General features: G+C 37.3%; 1 protein-coding gene across 4 annotated transcripts in view; it reads left to right on the top strand.

Moving 5' to 3' along the window:
* Nucleotides 1-21,933, top strand: part of SPAST (spastin) — a 33,954-nt gene that overhangs the window by 1,250 nt on the left and 10,771 nt on the right. The window contains exons 2-8 of one of the 4 annotated variants that reach the window (XM_066315940.1): nucleotides 3,231-3,314; nucleotides 4,560-4,643; nucleotides 10,133-10,228; nucleotides 15,881-16,065; nucleotides 17,045-17,178; nucleotides 17,481-17,574; nucleotides 20,866-20,940. In XM_066315940.1, the coding sequence (XP_066172037.1) occupies nucleotides 3,231-3,314; nucleotides 4,560-4,643; nucleotides 10,133-10,228; nucleotides 15,881-16,065; nucleotides 17,045-17,178; nucleotides 17,481-17,574; nucleotides 20,866-20,940 (752 nt within the window). Of the gene's footprint in view, nucleotides 1-3,227; nucleotides 3,315-4,559; nucleotides 4,644-10,132; nucleotides 10,229-15,880; nucleotides 16,066-17,044; nucleotides 17,179-17,480; nucleotides 17,575-20,865; nucleotides 20,941-21,933 lie in introns of all 4 variants that reach the window. The other 3 variants (XM_066315939.1, XM_066315942.1, XM_066315941.1) reach the window with 3 other exon arrangements.

Raw genomic sequence — 21,933 nt, 5'->3', positions numbered from 1 at the left:
GAATTTAATTCAATCATTTATTGAAAATGCAGCAGCATGATTCTGTCAGCATGCAAAAGGTAGGCCTTGGGGGCGTGCTGTGCTGGTTTTTAAAATTCTCTGGGAAAGTCAGAATGCTTTACTCTAAACTTTCAGTTGAGCTTTAATAAAACTGCTATCCTGGAGGAGGAGATTAAAAATATAGGAGTAGGCTTTCAATAGAAGCTGCATGCTGAGAGCACCATAAAAGCATGGGATGTGTCCTCCTTTGCGTTGACAATTTGGGAGTGGCAGTGGTAATGCTCTGGGAGAGAAGAAAAACCTGCATCATGTTCAGCAAGGTTAGTTCAGCACAGATGTACAGCAAGAGGGCACCGAGGGTCATAGGAGCAAAGCCTGAAAGAAGATGAGGTAGCTGAAAGCTTTGGTATTGTTGATGATTGCTCTGTGAGGAGTAGCAGTCTTACCTTGTCAAGCACCTCTTCTGCTGTTGTGGCCTTTAACTGTTATGGTTTGGAGGGTAAGCCCTTAAATACTTCTAATCATAGACTTGCTCTGTAGGTATCTTCAGGGTGATCATACATGAGTTAGCTGCACAGGCCGTACATTTAGTAGGATGATCTTTGCTGCTAATATGAGCAGTTGCACAGTTAACAGCCCTGCAATTGCAATACACATTCCACTGAGAAAGAACTCCCTTTAATGCAAAGATTTGTTATTTACTTATCTGATTTAACCAGAATACCTGTCTATCTTTGATTTTTTTTTAATGTGTAAACAAGTTTTTTATAGCTTCAAAGAGAAAACCCTATAATGTGTGAAATGGTTGGAATTTCTGAATTGTTTAACAGCCTGTTAGTTATTTGGTGTTTTTGCTGCTTGTGGGAACTATGCATATTTCAGTAATTTTGATAGCACTTCTGGTAATGTTTGTGCTTCTGAATTAGTGGGGCAATTATTCTTGTTTTGGTATTTTCACAATGAAGTCTAATATCTTTTCTTAAGAAGGCGCATGTGGTGTGTTGACCCCTGCAAGCAGTTAAGCATCCGCACAGCTGCTTGTTTACTCTTCTCGGTGGGACAGGGGAGAGCACAGTAGGAGCAAAAGTGAGGGGAAAAAAAAAAATAAATCTTTCCAAGCAGTGATTGCCTTGGAAGACAGTCCTCATCCAGTTATTCATCTATCCAGGTTTTTATTGATGAACATTGTATTGCACGATGCAGAATATTCTATTGGCCAGTTTGGGTCAGTCATCCTGCTATTGTCCTCTCCCAACTTCCTGTGCATCCTCAGCCTACTCACTGGGGATCTAGATGGGAAAAAGAAAACCTTGAGGTTGTGCTGTTCAGCAATACCCAAAGCATTTCTGTGTTATCAGCCGTTTCAGTTACAAATCCAAAACATAGTGCCATTGGGGCTGTTTGAGGAAAACGAGTTCGGTTCTGCCAGAGCCAATATAGCAAATTAGCAACTTCCAAGGCATGATATTTATTGTATTTTTAATGTCATAAGCACTGAGAACTAGCCAACCATTCTGTGTGGAGCTGGAGCACAACCTTTGCAAACAGCTTGGTGTGGTATTGTGCTTTTAAAACTTTCCCCAGTTAAAAGCTGGAAGTGTAATTTTAATGACCTTGGCATGTTTGCAGCTGCCTCGAAGAATAACAAAGCAATTCAGGCTTTGTTAGCAGAGGCAGCTGAAATAATCTCAAATCAGATTTTTATTTAGCTATAATCAGTATCAGATTTATAATTTACACTGCAGGTGAAACTGTTTCTGTGGGTGGTGGGGAGAAGAAGCTTAAAGAAAAAGTCTAAAGAGAGGATTGAAGTCACTCACCTTGGGTGATTTAATTTATCTAGCTTTGTCCTTAACAGTCAGGATATATGAGGCCGGGGAAAAAGGGCAGTAATGGAATGACTTCCAAGGTGTGTGGTGTCCATGACTATAGGCAAGTGTTCTGTGGTTTGTGGTAGTAAGAAGAGCAAAGGATGAAATTACCTGCACAGAGGAGCTTGCCAAATGTTATTATTAAAGACTTTTTTTTATCTGAAGAGGAGCAAGAGAAAATCCTGGAGAGGATTCTCAAAATGCATTGAAATATTTTTACTAACACTGAAATTTGCTACAAAATAGGTTTGGGACTGAAATTATCAGATTTGAGTGTAGAATTACATAACCACTGGTAACTGGTAGTTAGGAATAGTTTTGTGAAACATTATGTCATCTGAAACTAGGGTAATGATACCTGAAGTTTCACTGTAGGCATTTTTAGTTTTTTCTACCATTAGCAACTTGTTAATGCTGATCAAATTTTAAGTTCTAATACCTAATCTGTTACGTTCCTCTGTGGAAATGCATGCTTAGTGTGATTTAATTATGTTGCAGAAGTATTTTTCCATATGCAGGCAATTATGTTTTTAATGCAGAGTATTTATAGAAAGGGAGCAATATGAGGTAGATATTAATAAGTCTTTGGTGGTTGACTTGCAGTCCTGGTGTCACATAGCTTAGGTCAGGCATGGGCATGTTCATGGTTGTGTTTCCATGGACGTGGTTGGCACAGAGCTGTGCTCTGACTCTGCTTGTGCTTCACGTGGAAGTTGTCCCACACCTGTAATACAGCAGTTTCACAACAGCATAAACAAAGAAATACCCTCATGACAAAGGACCTGCACTGTACAAGAGTTAACCAGAGAAGCGTCTCTCATGTCTGTCATGTAGTGTCTTAGACTTGTTGCTTTTTGTCTTGAGTTTCCGTGCTTCTAGTGTTACTTTGGCTATTATTAGTGTTATTATTGGCTATCACTGGAAGGTTAAGATGCACATCTCTTGTTGATGTTCCAGAAGTAAAATCTATTTATTTCACCATTTCTGTTGGGAGTGAATATGTGTAGGTGAGCTTTTGTAACTTTTTTTTCGGAGCAGTTGGAGGGAGGGAAATTGATTTTTGGTTGGTGGGGTTTTTTTGTTGGTTTTTGTTTGTTTGTTTGTTTGCAGATGTTTTTATTCTTAAAACAGGCGAAAGTGATTTGAGGCTGGTGTAGTACCTGTTTTCAATAGGAAGCCTTATTTGATATTTAAATAGATATGAAGTTGACAGTGTCCCTTTAAGACTTCCTTTAAATCACAAGATTTTGTTCAAAAATCTCCTCCTCTCTCTTACTTGTTTTATCTAGCATTATATAGAACCATTCCTAAGCTTTAATTCTTTCAAGAAGATAATAAGCTCACTTCCTTTTTAAGCAGGACAAAAGGAACAAGCTGTTGAATGGTATAAGAAAGGAATTGAAGAACTGGAAAAAGGAATAGCTGTCTTAGTAATTGGTCAAGGTAAGCCAGTTTTGGGTTTTCTGGAACTGATTTTGGGTTATGGCTTCTTTAAAGTGAGAAATCAATATAATTAAATACAGTAGGGGCTAGGAGCAGTCTGCTGTATGAATTATTTCATAAGGATCTTTCTTTATTCTCATTTTAGCTGTAGATGAACTCCGGTCCATTTCTCTGTTCCACCTTAACATTCGGGTCTATATCACATGCAAATCTTGCTCCAAATATTTTCAGACTCTGCAAAATCATAAGGAGTAAAGTGAAACATGTGATTTCTTATATAATGGGAGTGCCAAAATACCGAGTTTTGATTTGATTTTTGCTGAAGTTGACAGTTCGTGTTCTCACTTATGCAGAATTTCATATATCCTTCAGTATAATCTGAAAAGAAACCTCTCAGTTTGGAATGGCCTGACATTGTGTTTCTGAATAACTTAGGCCAAAGTAACTGAACATTTCCAACAAAGGAAGAAAGCTGTCTCTCTATGTGGAAATATTTTAATCTTTAGTGTAAAAACAAGTATGTACCATAGAAATACAGGTGTAGGTGAAGGACTTACTGAGAATTTTTGTCCTGAAAATATTATAATTACAGTAATAACAACCCAAATCACCCCTGCCCCAAACTTAAACCTGTAAGTGGTTTTGCAGACTTACATTTTGTTCCTTAGCTTTGTTTAAAATTATATGGTGATCTTACGGGGCAGTACTGGTGGCATTTGATAGAACTTGTATAAATTGCACAGTTTTTTAAAAAAGCTGGACTTGAACAGACAATATTTTGTAGGAAGTGGTGATGTTAATGTCTAATTCTGTATGTTTTGAAATGTAAAGGGACACAGTCAACTGAATTTAAAACTGTTAATTTTGTCAAAATTAATTATTTCTAATTGTACTTGCCTCTCAGTCACTTTTCAAGCTTTTTAAAAACCTTTTTTAATTTGATTTCTGTTCTGAGAAATGCAGGACATATTAGATCAGCATGAAATGTTAGACAATATGCAAAGCAGTGTTTGGGTTCCCATCACTCTATAAGCACTATTGTAAAGCGGATAGTGTCAACTAACTTGAAACTCTTGATTAAATAGGAAGCTTTAGAGGTTTTTTTCCTTAGTTTTGTAATGAAGTTCCATAGTGGAGGGGATAGATAAGAAGTGGGGGGAGGAAGAGGGAAGGCTGGGCATCAGTATTTTAGCAGTTAAAGTTAATTTACTAAATTGTGTTTTAACGTGGATTTTTCTTTGTAAGGTGATCAGTGTGAACGGGCTCGACGTCTCCAGTCTAAAATGAGGACAAATTTGGCAATGGCCAAGGATCGGTTGCAGCTTTTAGGTACCAGTTACAATTCATGACTTTGGAAAGTTTGTAACTATTTGCACAACTTCATTTAATATATTCTACTAAAATATTACTTTGATTTCTAAAGTGAAGGAATCATTATCTTTGTAGGGTCTCTTTAGTTTAATTTTTAGTTGAGAGTAAGTGCTGTTGATGGATTTTGAAAATGGAATTTTATGAGCCACTTTCAGGTATAAAAGTAACTGAGAAGTCTTTATATCATAGTACACTTGACTCATAAAATGTGGAAGTCTTGATTAACTCCTGATGGAGTTCAGGATTTTTCTGTTAGTACTGTAGTGAAGTTTATGAAATATTGCTGATCATGAGTGCCAAATGTGCTTCCTGTAAGTGTAACTACTTCATATTCTGTTGATTTTGCTGTCACTTATATTAAGAATTTTCCTTATTATCGGTATATAATAATGATGATGATAATAATAATTTTTTAACATCATGTAGACCATAAGGTTGTGAATTTCTCATTTTCTTGATTCTTTTCTAGTAGGGTTCTATTTTAAAATTAGAAGGTAAGGTCACTTTTTTCAGAAGCATAGTGTTGTATAACTTTATCTTTATTAAAATTAAGTGTTGCATATAAACTCTTAACAGTGTAAAGATCCTCCCATCAAACAACAGACCTATGGTTCTGTGTAGTGCATCCTCTAAATTTAAAACTTTGCAAATGCTTTTAGTTCAGTCAGTAAAATCAAAATAAGATACTTTTTTTACTTGCTCTTTAAGGGTACACTGACAAATGTACTTGATTTTAACTTGCATATATCAGCTTAAATCTTACCCTCTCTTGTGTGGAGTTCTTATTCTTATTAGGAGCTTATTCTTTTAGGAGCATACAGAGCAGATGGGAAAACTTGGGCTCTTTTCTCCTCTTACACTTTGTGGTTCTGTGATCCTAGCTGGTCATGGACAGGGAACTTGTGACAGGCCCAAGGAAGTGAGCCCCTTTTGTTTCCCTTGAGTTCCTAATGTCTTTAGTATTTTTTGAAAAAAAATTGAAGGGGACAGGAGGTGAAAGAGGCATCTGTCTTCTGTGCTTTGATATGGTTGTTTCTTGTTAACAATTTTAGTATATGGGGAAAGGTATTTTCCACTTACTAGGGTCAAGGCTGACAGGTAGAGGTAGTATGAAATAGGGAACAATAGAGTGAAAGTGATTACATGCTAACATAAGGTATGGCTTGTTGCACACATCCTGATGGCAAGTAATTAGAATTTCTTTCTAGGAAAAGATTTGCTGTTCCTCAAAGCTTGAAGAAACGGTGTTTGTATTTTGTGGGTAGTGCTTCATCCTTGCTTGTATTGCTTTAGTAGCGCTTGCAATGTTGATAAGTTGCTTACTTGCTGTGATCTGATTGAAAAGAAACAAAGGCTAAAATTCACAAAAAACCCTAAAGTTGAAGTATATTAGTGTTTACTACCAGAATGTGTGATCACATGCTATTTGTTTGCTTCATTCAGAGTGCAGATTGAAATGTAAACGGATAGAATAGTGTGTATTACATTAGTCGATGCAAAATAATGTTTGTTTTATTTTTATTTTTAAGTTATCAGTTTAGTGCTTTGTTCTGCCTAGGTTCTTGTTGATTTTTATTGAGGATGTGCTTCATACAATATACCTAAAAGTGAAATTTGGATAAAAAGGAGCAAGTGAAGTCATGTGCCCTTTAGGAAGACAAAAGATGTGGTCTGGAGAGATATTTAAATGGCTTTAAATCCCCACAAGTTTGATCATTAGGTTCTGTTTGAGTAATATTTTTGTGCCATGTAACCAACTCTGAAGTATTGACAGCATCTTTTTTTTATTATTTTTGCTGTCAGTTTGCATGGGTTTTGTAGAAATTTAAGGTAATCTAGAGTTGAATTCCACGTGCCATTCTAAACATGCTTTTGGCTTGTTACTTACAGTTACAGATATTTGGAGGTTTTTGTGTGGTATAAAGATCCTTTTGTAGTTGAATTAAGCGTGAGGCTTTTGAAGCTGTTACAGTTTAATGAAGTGATTTTTCCTATGAATTGAACTCATGAGAGTGTTGTCTGCTAGCTTTGTGGAATTTCTCCCTTTCTTCTTAAGTCAGAAAAGGCAAATCCTTTATTGCATTAGCTGAGAGGATAAAACAAACCAGACAATAATACCAAATATTTCATCCTGCTTGCTAGATGGAGATGTGATTGCAGACTGCCTAACTCAAATGCCATCCAGCCAAGCAGGTTACATTGGTACTACATAGGAAATGAGAATTAAATCATGCTGATTACAACTGTCCCTTGAAAGTGCTCAGTGTTGTTGTTTTGGCATATTTTTTAAAGTATTGGTACATCAGTGTAAGTTTCAGTTGCATGACCCCACTGGTGGGGGTTTGGACACCACTGGTGAGAGTGTGATGAGTGTGATGTCTGATCACACCGCTGATGCCTTTTAATGTTGGAAGAGGATGGAGCTACCCACCATGGATGATGTGTTTTCTACTTTCAGCCCTGTTTTCATCATGAGTCTAAATTGTGTTTTTTACTCTGTTTAAAGCTGTACTGTGACATAGTCTAGAAGCTGAAGTGACTGCTGGTGTGTTTCAGGTCACCTCAAGGGAACTTGATTGCTTTGGCAATCCATTGACAATGTTGGGTTGTGCTGGCTGTCAGGGGACGTGAAAGCTTTCCATTTGGTTTGGTGGTAGCCCCCCATTTTTGACATGGATTAGGGTGTGTTTGTTGTGTGGTTAAATCTTGCTTTGATGGTCTCACACGCCTGGTCTCTCCTGGATGACTGATCACCTATGTTAGATGTATTTGGAATGGCAAGAGGGTATTTGTTTTCTACGATCGATACACAGAACTTGGCAGCTTGTTGTTCTAGAGATAGATGGCTATAATGGCCAGTGCAACACTATTGGGTTCTAGTGCTATCTGTGTGTTTTACCTGTCTGTGTTCTCTCATTCCAAAGAGACTTTCTATAGGGGCACAGATTTCTGTCAGGACAAGTGCCTTCCTGTGCATTTAGTGTAGCTTCAGTATTTTGGTTGAAGTGTGTGTGTTACACGTAGTTCAACTATCTGTCATCAGTATCCTCTTTGGAGGGTATTAATATTCCTCTATTCTGCCTGTATAGATACAGTCTTCAATGGACACCTTTTGGAATATTTCACTTTCTTGGAGGAGATTGTGCTTTTTGCTTCAGGCTTATGCTACAGGGTAGCATTTTTTTAGTAGGAATTAGATTCTTTGAACTCAAGCTCTGGTGTTGCCTGAATAAGACAGTGACTGCAGTGGTTTTGTTTTTTGTAGGTTTATGTATCATCAAGGTGAAATAATGAATGAGAATCTATAAACTTGCTGTCAGTGTCTGAAAAAATAGAGAGAAAGCATTTAAATGGAAGATTATGGTATCCTGTAATTCCCTGGAATAATATTTAAAAGCTCAATTTAATTTATTTTTGATATTCCAGAGAATCCTACAGCTATACTGTCCCTAAAGAAGGGTGCTGTATTTGCTTTTTGAATTTTTATGTGCAGTACTAAAATGACATTTTAATAGGTAATGTGATAAGAGGACTCTGAATTGAAGCTGGACAACAGTTGGATTATGTTTTTTCCTTTTTCTTTGGTTGGAGTTCTGGAGTTCCTGAATATGTGAAACTAGCTAAGCATTGATAATTGCAGTACCCAGTGTCAAATTGTAGCATTGAAGCTAATAGCATTTACTGAATTGCTGTACAAGCCAATTGATGTTATTATGTGATGCTCACTAGAAAGTCTTTTTTTGTTAAGCTCAGAAATGGTCTCCAAAACTCAGCTGATTGTCTTATATGTTAAGAGTCTATTAAGTCTATCCCATGCACTGGGCAAGGAGTGGAGCATTCTGCTGCCTCCTTTGGTAGTGCTGTATCTACTGAAGTAGTACACTCTCTGCAGTCAGACATACTAAAAGCACTTGCCTTACCCTTCTGGAGAGAAAAGCTTTAGGAGGGTAACTTGGAAGTTGCAGAGCTTGTGGTTGTTCTTGTGTGACTGACTTTTGTTTTGTTTTAGTCTGACTCTTCCAAGTTTTGCATTTAAGATGAAGTAAACCTTGTGTACACATACTAATCTTGAACTTCAGCTTTTCACATTTGCCCATGACAGCCAAGTTTTCATTCTAAACCACATCTTGTTCAACCTAAATGTTATTAAGCCGTCAGTTTAACTATGAGTGTAAAGATACTGTTCAGGAAAACAAAGCAGTGAGTGATCAGGAGCAGGAAGAAGAAGAAAGGAATGAAGCAGAAAGATTAGAGAAAGATCTGTAACAGGTAAAGAAGCCTGAGGAAGGAAGTGCTCATACTTGTTGGTTGTATCATCTGCAGGCTCTGAATGGCACTTCTTGCTCCAGGCAGGAGGAAGAAGTCATTTATGATCATAATTGCATACATTTTCAGTAGAATTTGTCTGCTTTTGCAATATATGCTTTCATATTACCAGAGGACATCACTTCTCAACTTGGCATCTCTTTTCTTGCAGCTTCTTGGTAGTGTTATCAAGAGTAGGCAGAAGGGAAAAAAAAAATAAAGAGGGGGAATGAGGGAACTTGACAGTGTGTGCCTTGCATCCTTACAGACCGTGGTTTGGTTGGTTTTTAAAACAAGAGGGGTGTGTGTGAAATAAAGGTGGGAGAGGCAGTAAAGGGCCCCAGAAGTGTGGCCTAGAGGTTTTTAACTGCAGTGGGAAAAGAGGAGTCATAGCTGAGCTGCAGAGAGCAAGTAGTCCTTAACTTTTCTTCTGTGTTTCCAGCCCTACACCTCTTTGACTTATGGGTTGGCTGTTTTTCATTACTTCTCATTACTTAATTTCTTTCTCCTTAATCTTTAGCTTTATAAATATTGTATTCAGGTGTTTCTGAAGTTAATCTTCCTAAAGAACACAATTTGCATGATAATGTTATTGACTTAATTTCAGAGCAATTAAATATCTAAATAGAGATCTCGAAAGACATAGTTGTAATGTGTCTGTGGTGTTCTGCTTGAAGTTTGAAGTTTTCTGTAAAATGTTAACTGGCTGTTACTACTTGAGTGGAACATTAATTCTGCAAAGAAGTGAGCACTCCTTGCACCTGGTCAAAAGTAACACCTTGAGGAGGACTTTCAGAAACGTGTTATCAACATAAATATTTATTAAATTAAATTGAGTTAATCCTGAACATTGTTTTTGAGAAGTAACTGCAATCACTAGACTGGAAAGGTCATTGTAATTAACTCAGCCATAAAGGGTGAGTTTTAAAGCTGTTTGCAGTCATGCTCATAACTAACAGAATTTTCTTACACACTTGCTGAATGTGTAGAATAGATAGAAATATTCCTTTTATCTTTTAACTATAACAAAGCCGAACTTGACATTTCTGTGTTCAACATACATAAATTTTCTTGGTTCATTTTTTGTTTTTGTTTGTTTATTTTGTCCTTTTTCCTCCCTCCCCCTCTGTTCTGCTATGTAGAGAAGCTGCAGGCAGTTTTGCAAATTTCCAAGCCGCAAATGGAGGTCTATAATGACAGTACTAACCTGGCATGCCGCAATGGACATCTCCAGTCAGGTGGGTTTGGTTTTACCAGCACCTATTGAGGGGATGTCTCTCACTTCCTGGTGTATTGCAAGGCAAAATAATGCAATGCTATATTCTGGTCCCACCAGCTTTAAAATAAAATGATTTATATTTCTTTTTATAAAGGCTTTGTATAAAATACATTCCATCCTTTCCATGGCTTTGACAACACTGTTTTATTTTGTAGTATTCAGTTTTCTCTTACAATGACTGTCCTAGAATTCAAATCTATTTACTAAGGCAGCATTTTAGCAAATACTTCTCGTGTAATATTCTTCAAGAAATTACATTAAACCTGTTTTAGAAAGTGTCAGTGTTGGATATGTAGGTTATATGTTGTATAATACAGAGCCTGCATTAATTAGCTCTTCCTTTATGATATTGTGAATATGCATTAAGCAACTTTAATGGGGGTTTTTACATCAAGAAAGTGATATGCAATTGAAATGAGAGGTGAATGACAGCAGCTCCTGCATTTTTGTCAAAGAATGTTGTTTTAATGTTTGCCCAGAAGACTGAACCAAACTTACTAAAATAGCAGAAATAAACTTTTTTGTCCATAAACAAGGTGTAAAGTTCTGGAAGTCTGAGGATTACCCAAAGTGTCCTGGATGTTTGCAGCTGTGGGATCCTTGATACAGTACCATGAAAGTCAGACTCTTAACAGGAATCTGGATTTCCTAAATGGCTGGTGCCTATGCTCTTGTACTTTCTTTTTCTATCTTTTTGGGGTATGGGGCAAGGGATTTTTTTTTGTAAGAGCATACTAGTAATACACTTTTTTCTTAAAAGCAGTGTAAAAAGGTGGTTATGCTTCAATCTGTTAATTATCTTGCTGTTGTTCTTCCTTTATATGTGTAAAACAGTATTTTCATATGAACAGCTCTAATAATTTAAAAACACAAAGCAGATGACAGAATTTCTTAGAAAACTACAAAATCAGTTTGCAGGCTACTTCAGATGAGAGGACTGTTGTCTCTACCTGAGAAGGTAGAGGTATTTCAGAGGTATTGAGTCACAGGGCTCTGGCATAAGCTTAGTTTTCTGTCTGTGGAAAGTATTACCTGCCCTGTTGCCTAATCAGGTTGGGCTTTTAAAAAGTTCAGGATTTTGTGACATGTGAAACACGGTCCTTCTTAGTTTTAACATAAAATAAGTGTCTTTGTCCGTTATTTGGCCTAAAATTACATTGCTTTCTTTTATTTGACTTCAAAAGCCAAAGTCTTTATAGATGTTTTTGCTTTATAAATTTGTGTAAGATTCTATTCTCACAGCTCTGTTGCACACTTTTTATATTTTCAAAGTGCAACTGATTTGAGATTCTCGTTCTCTCAAGATACTATTTGTGGCAGCCTTCCTGACCAATTTACTTGATTCTAACACAAATTACTGCCTATCCCTATCTTCAGCATTTGTGGTTTGCAAACTTACATTAGTAGCTAGAGATTTTTCTTGAAAGTTTATCTTCCAGATTTATACTGACGTTTTTTACAACCTTGTAGCAGTACTATCACCCACCCTTCAGTCACAGAGGGCTGGCTATGCAGTAACTTGTCTGAAGAGTAATAACAAATAGCCAAACTTTTACTTGCAAATAATATTAATTTAATATTCATCCTTCTTTCTCTCATAGCAGTCTTAATTTAGATGTAAAACAATTTAGCTATATTTTTTCTCCCCCAAATGTGCTTGTTTTCCTTTGCATTGTGGATTTTGTTTTGTGGGTTGTTAAACAAGCTAGGGAAGGAGATTATGCCATTCTTGCCAAAGGCAGAGTTTGAGTTTTATGAACTCATTTACTAGTCATACAATACTTAGAGTATTACAGTAATGCCAGTGTATACCATTTTACATGTAAATCTCAGCATGATGGATGGCCAGAGAAAGCATTACATTTCTATTGCCTCAACATGAATACTGTGCAACTAGCTAGTATTTTATCTCAGTTTTCATATGGAAGGAGTTGCTGGCTTGTCTAATAGTAGACATATATTGGCAATGTTTGCCGTGGTGCAAAAGTTGCATTTTTAATACTGAAGTTTTCAAAGGAGTTCCCCGAGTAGAAGAACAAGTGGCAATAAAATTGTTTTTAACTACAGAATTTGACAAAATCAGATCTTTGACTTATGTGGCTGTCTGTTCAGAAACTCCATACGTAAAGTTACATGTAATTCTAGAGTGGTGGATTTTTCTTCCAACTTGGTATCCACAGACCATGTAAAAAACCTTGTTTTAGTCCCTTTATATTACTTGTCGGTAGGCATATGTAGGGAATTTCTGAGGAATATTCCCTGATGATTTCTAAGATGTCACAACTAAAGGCTGGAAATTGTTCTGCACTATTGGAATTGGTGGTGTTAATTTGAATTTAAACTTTCTTTTGGATGCTTAAGAAGTTAGAGGCTAGTTGAAGCTTTTTTATTGACACGTACATTAATCTAGTTTAAACACAGAAAAGAAATATAATGGTTTTGCTTTTTAGAAACATGAAGGATATTGTTATATTAAATAAATGAGCTACAGCTGCATAATTTTAAGTATGTTTTTGCATTTCCAGGTATTTAATATAATCAAGTTTCTCTTAGATTTGTACTTTATCTTTAAAACCAGTGTAGTAAGTGTTTATATTATATAATATAAACTTTTGACATTTCTCTCTATAAGGGAGTCTGAAATTGGCCACCTGTGTCTGCTGCTTATCACAATTTAACCAATAGAGAACCCCAGACAAAATTTTGCTACTTGCTTGTTTGTAATTTGTGTTATGTGTGTATTTGGATGGCAGATTAAAATTGCAGGGATGCTTTCAGGACCAGACAGCCATTATGTCTGTGTAATCCAGTGGCATTAGCCTGGAGCTATAAAGTAAATTATTCTGTCTGGAATTAGAGAGTAAAATCAAACTGATTAAGCATCTATTGCTGTCCTGTAAGTATATGAAATAGACAGTTGAAATGTTTCAAACACACTTGAAAAAAATCCATGCTGTCTCTGTGATTAGAACTTGTTTTAGGTACTTCCTTTCTGTTTAAACAGAACAGTGAAACATTTGGCAAAAGGCTGCTGGAGATACTATGAAGGCATTAAAGTAATTTGCTGTGTATTTCCAGTCTTTCAATAGATAACAAATAAAAATGGGTAAGAAATGTGTTTGGGAGTTTTGCATTTGTTACGGCAAAATACATATCTTGCATAATGGAACAGTAGGAGCTGTCTGACTTGTGTTCATTTAAACACCTCATGCTTTAGAAATAGATAAACTTCAGATAAACTGTAATTCTGAATGATTTGATAACATTTTTGTTACTTTAGTGAAAATTTGTATATAAAATGAAGCTTCCCTCTGGAATTGCCATTCAACAAACAACTACATTCAGGAGCTGTTCATCAGTGCTTCTTTCTGTGCTACCCATCAGGACTGACAACAAAATATGTAAACTTCACGGTCCTGAGTCCTGGAGGTGCAGTTAGAGGAAATCATAATTTGTATTAAACCATGTCTCTTTTCCCTTCTTTCCTCCCTTCTGTTTCCAGCTTCCTGAAATACTCCTTACCTGTGCAATTTTATGACCCTCAAAATGGAAGTTATCTGTGTATCGTTTTCAGTGTGTGGGAGCAGTTCTGGGAAAGTGAGATAATTGAGCAGCAAGTTAGGGTGAAGGACATGGAGAAAAACTAATTTAGGTTTTTGAACCTTCCCGTGTTGACTTCAAGCCAGCTGTGCAAATGAGGTTGAGGCAGGCTAAAAACAACCCAACCAAACTGAGTGCCACCTTTTGATTAAATTGGACCAGTCAAAGTGCTGAGTAGCTAGATGTGTTTATAGATTCATATACTGCTTTCTGAACTTGAAGGTTACTAAGTATGCCTAATTTTAAAGAGTTTTTGACTTGGAAATTCCTGTGCAGGAATGACTATGTAAATGTATCCAACTCTGGAGCTATGTGTGATTTAGTCAGTAGCCAGTTTTGGTAGCTTTTCTTGTTTTGTTTTTTTGTTTGTTAATTTGTTGGTTTGGGGCTTTTACTATTACAGGTAAATATACTTAATTATATTCTTCAAGTAGCCTTGTTTCTTGCATATTGATATATCTGCATTGTTTATTGTGACCCCTGCAGAATTTCTGTTTCTAGCTCTAAAATGGGGTAGATTTGTGACTGAAGAAGGCTTTTAGAAACTTTTTCACTGAATTGTTAAGGATACCTGCAGGCTGTGTAGAGATTTGGTCCTGGTAGTATGTTAAAAAAGGCTGAGAACATAGTATGATCCTTCCATAATACTGTTTGACAGAAGTATTATTTGAGTTTTTTAAACATAATATAGCATTTAAAATCACAAGGCTTTTTACTTCTAGTATTTTTCATTGAACTGCAGTGTTATAAGTAAAAATTCTTCATAGATTCACTAATTTCCTTGAAATTCAGAGTTCTTTGGCCTGTACCTTAAGACTAGCAGGTCAAATTGAGTTGCAGGTTTCCACAATCCTAGTGAAGACACTTGTAGCTGAAATCTGTTTTGACCTTCATTATCTCTGATGCCCTGTTTCTCTTACCTAATCAAAAGACTGCGTAATCCTTTTAAAAGTATATAAAATAAGACAGTATTTATAGTTTTTGTCTCAGACAACAGTACTGTGCTAGACAGTTTCCAATAGTGCATTGCCACCCCAAAAAATACCCTGATCTAAAGCTATGCCGTAATCGTTAACCAGCCTGACCAACCTGCCTGCTTGCTGTATCACCTTCTTACCTCTTAATCTCTATTTTGATGTTTTTCACTTGCCATTTCTGTGCCAAGGAACTTTATTTTATTGTGTATCCCATACAGAGAATGTAGACATCAAGTGCTGTTTTGTTTGCTCTGGACCAAAATAACTTTTTGTAGTTTGGTGACCTGTGGCCAGTATTTCAAGTTTATCTGTCACCTAATTTGAGACTTTACCGCTTCATCATGAAGGTGAATAAGTAGTGTGAGTGGAATGTCTAGTGAAGTTTAAATATATTTTAAGACTTAATTTTTAATGTAGGAAAGTAAGCTGCTTCAGCGTTGTCCATTGAGAATTTACTTACACCTCGAGATTCCTAAAGTGAAAGCAAGTTGAAAGAAAAACCGCCTGACAGTCACTTGCAAGTGTAACTACTACTTCAATTTTCCCAGATTAAAATGATTTGGTGGAGCTTCTGTGTGGAAGGGGCCTAGATAATGTTAGCTGACATACAATTAACTAGCCTGCTAACATCACTTAAAGAATCAATACTCTAGATCTACAGGCTTGAAATTTGGGGTTATTGTAATGATTATTTTTAAGAGTTCTTGGGAAAGAAGACAGCAGAACGCAAGCCAGAAGACTTTGCATCCTAAAGAATAGATGGTGTTCTTCCTGTGGTAACAGGACTAAGTTATATCTGTCTTTTCTAGGATGGCTAACTAGGGTTCATTTTGAGAGCTCCTAAAAATTAGAATTTTAACTGTAGGTGAAATCAGGCAGTCAGTATCCCCTTAAAAACACTAAACCTCTTTAGAAACGCGCATTACTTTTCTATAATGCGGTATTACTGCTTCAACAGTTCTATCTTCTAGTTGCAGTTGATGGTAAAAGTATGACTGCTGCAAATGTGCTTATGCCACTGGTTTTCTTTGTAGAAAGTGGAGCAGTTCCAAAAAAGAAGGATCCCTTAACACACACGAGTAATTCCCTTCCTCGTTCAAAGACTGCTGCAAAAACTGGATCCACGGGCCTTTCAGGTCACCACAGAACGCCCAGCTACAGTGGGGTATCATCATCTGTGTCTAGACCAGCACCTAATCCTGCACCTTCAGCTCACAAGGTAGAGTGAGGATAAATATGGAAGCATGCACTTGAAAAATCAACTGTAAATTCCAGAAGGTTTGGATTTAATGCCTTAATTGCAGCGTTGCAGCAGCAGAAAGTTTTTGGAAAAAAACTGAAACTCCAAATTTTTAGCCAGACTTCTTGTGGTATGCTGCAGAGTGGATTTTACAAATTGGAGGGCATCAGGTGGGTGCATGGGCAAAAGGATTTTAAGTATAATCACAGTAATAAATTCTAGTTGTTCTAAAAATTGCATGGGAAGCTGAGTGAAAATTACCTAGAAGAAAAATAGATGTTACTTCTAGCATGTAAAAGATAGAGGGAAAAACCTCTTACTCCAGAACTACAAGATTTTTCTTCCTACATGTTCTTCTCTTCCAAAGCATGCATGCATGCACAGGTCCTTTAGCAACCACATTGAAAAGCAAATTATGGTTAGGCTGGGGCTGAAACACAGAACTCCTATAGTAAGAGTACAGAAAAATACAGCATTTTTGTTGACCCATCTTTTTCCCTTCCATCCGTGTTACCAAGTAGAATGAAGAGCAGAATGGACTGAACATAATGGTTCTGTTAAAGCATTATTGCTGCTGTAATATAATATGACAGCTTCTAAGTGGCCTGTTACAAAGTATGACAGCAGTAGGAATTCTTGTTTATTGAGAACCTGAGATTGTTTGTGATACTTTTTTCCAGAGTATGCTGAGGGAGAATAACTGTAGTTAAGTAAATGAATTATTGAACAAAAAAACCTTCAACCAAATACCCTTCACCACTGGAGCCTAAGATATTCTACTCGTGAATGACTAATATGATAGTATGATTTATAGCAAAATTCAGCTTTAGAATATTGGATATTTGTTAACATGCTGTTTTACTGGAGCAAATGAAATGTAGGTCTTATTTTGTTTAAAACTACACTTTCAGAGTATTAATCTGGGGGTTTTGATTTTCTTTTCTTTGCCCCTCTCCAGGCTGCTCCTAAAAATAGCAGAACAAATAAGCCTTCTACTCCTACCACTGCTCCTCGAAAAAAGAAAGACACAAAGATATTTAGAAATGTGGACAGCAATCTTGCTAATCTTATCCTAAATGAAGTTGTTGATAGGTAAGTATGAAGAAAAGTAGGCTTTTCAATCCAATAGATCAGTTTTGCATTCAGTACAGTCTTAGTCCACTTGGAATGATATGAGTACTTCTACTTCATTGAGGGTTTTTTTTAAGGATTTTTGGATGGGTTTTTTTTAATTGTTACTTTGGCAAAAGGATGTTTTAAATTACTTAACAATATAAATTGTAGAATTTCTCAAAAGGATTCTGTATAAATAGTCAAATGCATTAAATTAATCAGCTGCAGCTGAAAAAGAGTATCTCATTGTTGGACTAATTAGTATTCCATTTCTTTGTTAGTGGGCCAGCTGTCAAGTTTGATGATATCGCAGGGCAGGAACTGGCTAAACAAGCTTTGCAAGAAATTGTTATCCTTCCTTCTCTTAGGCCCGAGGTAAGCAACTGGGTATTGTTACCAATCTGTGACAGGATGAAAGAAATGTCATGCTTCACACATGAAATGATGATTCTTGAATCCTGTTTTTACTGATTATGATTGCTGTGGGTAGCTGTGGGGTCCTAGCCATCTTGGAAAAGTCTTTATGTGTTAAAATGCTGCCATGAAATTCCTTGTCTTGTGGTTACTCAATGTTGCTGAAAGTGACTGGAGCAAGAAAAAAAAAGAAACTCTCAAAAAACCCAAGTCCAAATGAAATCAGCAAACCCCAATCCCCTAAAAAAACCAACAAAAAACCACAACTCCCCCCGCGACCCCATAAAACAAACAGCAAAAGCAAACAAACAACATTTCTCCCCGTTTGTCAGGCTGACTGTTCCAGATAGCTATAGCTGTGTGTCCAACCCTCTGTGGCCATGTGAAGGAGAAAACCCACAGCTGGAAGAGTGAAATGGGACAGATTTATGTAGGTAAATTAGGTCTGTCTGATTGGAAAAACATTATTGTTACTGTGGTCATCCTCTCTGTGAGGATGTTGGTTAAGCAGCGAAAAGTTTATTCACAGATGGAGAGGATGCAAGAAGTGTAGTGAACAAATAAACACACTGAGATATATAACATTTGAGGGCAGATTTCCGCTTTACTTTGCTGTATGGAAGTTGATAATTTAGGCTTTTATTTATCATAGATGATGTCTCAACTACTGTGACTGCCTAGATTCAGGCCTAGCCTGCATACTGCTGGAATTTTCTGAGCTACTTCTAAGAAATAATTAAATTGGTCATTTTCTAAAGCTGAACTTAGTAAACGTTGCGGTGCTTTTGAGGAAATTGTGTGCAATGATTTCCTGCAGTGCTGTCGTAAGACCTCACCTGGAGTGCTGTGTCCATTTCTGGGGTCCCCAGCACAGAAAGGGCATGAACCTGTTGGAGCAAGTCCAGAGGAGGAACAGCTAGATGATCCGAGGGCTGGAGCACCTCTCCTCTAAAGAAAGGCTGGGAATTTTGGTTGTTAAGCTTGGAGAAGAGAGGGCTCCAGCCTGACCTTAATTCATTATTTCAGTACCTGAAAGAGATATAAAAGAAAACTGGTGAGGAACTGTTTGCAAGGGCAGGTAGTGACAGAACAAGGAAGCATGGCTTCGGCCTGAGAGTAGATTTAGATTTGGATATTAGGAAGAAATTATTCACGGTGAGGATGATGAGACACTAGAACAGGCTGCCCAGAGAAGTTGTGAATGTCCCACCCTGGAGTGTTGTCCAAAGCTGGATTGGAAGGGGCTTTGAGCAGTGTGGTCTAGTGGAAAATGTCCCTGGGCATGACAGGGAATTTGCAAGTAGATGATCTTCAAAATCCTTTCAGCCCAGGCCCACTTTATGATTCTATGGTTATTAGAAAGAAAAAAGAAAAATTGCTGTTTGTACTTTTTGTTTGCTTGTGGGCCTCATTTGTTATATGGACAGGTGACTGGAGTTACTCTGTTGTTTTCCCCTTAATGCAGCTACTGGTTTTGAAGCAGCATAGGGAAGAAACCCTAAACCCAGCAGAGCATCATAGAAATGCAACCTGTAAGGAGAACAAAGCTTTGGCAACAAATGTGTGTGCTCAGATGTTGTTATGCAGAAGGAAGATGTCATTGTAGCATCTCTGTTACTAGAGTGCAATAGTATGTCAGGTGTGTTGTTCAGTGACACCAATGCTGTGAGCTGAGTGGGAAGGACTTTGAGATGGGAGACTTGGAGTAGCTTTTCCAGTTACGTGGTATCTTCAGTAACGTTGTCTCATATTACTGTAGCTAGCAATGGGCCTGGCCTTGGTATAGATTGAGATGTAATAAGGCAGACAATCTTATGAATTTTTAAACTTTCCTTGGAAGTAGAGAGGGTTGGTTTTATTCCTTGTAAGTGAACACAGTAGATGCAACTGTAGGGGAATGCTTAGTAAATTAACACTAGTTCAGTCTTAATGAGATTTGAACTCAAAATTCCCATTTACCAAGCCAGTGGTATTTTAGTAGGAGAGCAAAAGTTGAGGTACATAAGCAGGAAACATTGGCTGCAGCCATTTCAGTGATAAGATGCTAATGAAAGGTTGGCAGGCAGTTTAGACCATGTTCAGTATAATTAGCCTGTAACACAAAGCTTTTCAAGTTTTTGTTATCTCAGTAATAAGTGTCAGTGCAGCTGAACTGTAGGTGATGATTAAGGTGAGGAAGAATTATAGATTTGATTTCATCTGGGCTCTGTGAAAATAGTGGAACTCCCTAAGAATTATTTCAAACAAAAGAAGCCAGATAAAGAATGCACATGGTGGTAGGTGGCATGGGAAGCAGAAACACTGGAGTGTTCACTCAGTGAAGAGTTGGGTAACTACTTTTGGGGATCAGAGTCAAGAACAAACAAAATGCCGTGGATGATGAAATAATAGAGAAAGCATGTGTTGGTCAGTCATGACAGAAATACAACACTGGTATGGAGAGCTGTTCGTTGTCATGGATATTGTGGAAAGAAATGCCTGCCCACAGTGCTGTTTACACATGGGATGTATATGAGATACCTTCCTATTGCTTTTGCTTGTTTATTGGAATTACTGGAAGCTAGAAGGGAGGGGTGGGTGTGAGACCAAAAGAGAATCTCTGAAACTTTTGAGGGAAGTGGTAAAACAAAGTGCTAGAGAAAACAGGCAAGGGCAATAACTAAAAGTTCTGTATTCTGCAAGAATTTCTAGACTTGCTTGCTATGATACTACATACAGTAGGGGCAGTTTTATAGAGTAAGAAAAAAGAATCTAGGGCAAAGTGAGAGAGAGAATGACTATCAGTAGCATAGAGTAGGTGGTTGTTAAGTAATATTTTAAATAGTTTTGTTGAAACCTTGTCTTAAGTTTCATTTAATAAGGAAAGATGAAGGAGTTCTCCCATATGGGGCTAGTAAAAACACTAGGTCTCCTACTGTACACGTGGATTACTCCCTTTTTAACTGGAACTGATGCTTTAAACTTGATAGGCCAGTCTGTCTTGTGGAAAGTGTTTTAAGCTGTTTTCACAGTGAATCCAGGCACAGAACAATTACAACATAATTTAGCTGCTGTGTGGGAAACAATAGTGGTGTGCATTAGGTCAAGTTAGTAACAGTGTAGTTCTCTCAAAGCCTGTTCTGTTGTGGCACTCACTGCTGCTGTTACTATCAGTGCTGGCCAGCGTCTTCAGTCTTAAACCATTCTCTTACAAAGGTAAAGCAATATTTTATTCAAGTCTTTGATGATAACTTCTGATGATGTCCTTTCCAGTTATTTACAGGTCTGAGAGCTCCTGCACGTGGTTTATTGCTGTTTGGCCCACCAGGAAATGGGAAGACAATGCTGGTGAGAAAATCACTTCAAGCATGAGTTGGTGGGCTTAAAATGTAGCCACAAGGGGTGACTTTCAGTTTGGGGCTTGGACAAATAAACTGTACATTCTTAAAGAATATGTATTACAGTGTTATTGTATATATAAAATTCAAAATTGTTCTTGCCCCTGGATTTTATGGAGGGAATTGCTAAACTGTTCTCTCTTTAATTATTTTCCTTATGACAAGGTTTCCTTAAACCAGCAAGTCCAGGTTTCATTTTCAGAGAGAGCAAAAGGAAATGGGTTAATCATTTTGTATAGCTGTGATTAATCAGAAATTATCTGCTCTCCATTGAAACATACTAGAAGTACATTTTGGAAATGGGGAAAAGAGCACAGTAGAAAAAAAGGGATTGTCTCACTTGCACACTGCTGTGCAAAGAGTGTCAGGGCTGTGAAACAGCCTAGCCATGGATTTTTTTCCTCAGGCTGTTGTGCTGGATCCAGGGAATTGGAGCACCGTGGCTGTGCATCAGCTGGGGGGCATCGAGTGTCCTGATGCAGCTGAGCTGGGCACATCATCCTGATCACATGATGTGGCTGCAGCTGCACACTCTGCTGACACTGGAGCTGCAGCAGCTCTGAAGTGCAGCAGTGTGAATGTAGAGCAGCTCCTGTAGGCTCATCTGTTATGTTTGACATACTGGAATATAATTGCTAATCACTAAAATTAGACTCTATAACTAGGGAATCGTAATTTCTTCAATGTGGTGAAACTGTTAAAGAGGAGGGTAGTGTGAATGAGCATTCCAACTGATTGTTTTCCCTAGCTTTCCTCTGAAAACAGTTTTTGCATGGATAAGGGAGGAGAAAAAAAAACCCATAATTTTTTATGCAATTTGATCCAAGTGATGCCTGAAATTGCCAGCCTAAATTAGTTAAAGCTGGCTTAGATGTCTATTCAGGAGAAACTGAAAGGAAATGGAGACTTTTATTCTTCCAAAAGCAAGTTGTAGTTGGCTATG

This window comes from Sylvia atricapilla, chromosome 3 (genome assembly GCF_009819655.1).
Source record: "Sylvia atricapilla isolate bSylAtr1 chromosome 3, bSylAtr1.pri, whole genome shotgun sequence".
Taxonomy (NCBI): Eukaryota; Metazoa; Chordata; class Aves; order Passeriformes; family Sylviidae; genus Sylvia; species Sylvia atricapilla.
This window is presented reverse-complemented; position numbering and strand designations above follow the sequence as displayed.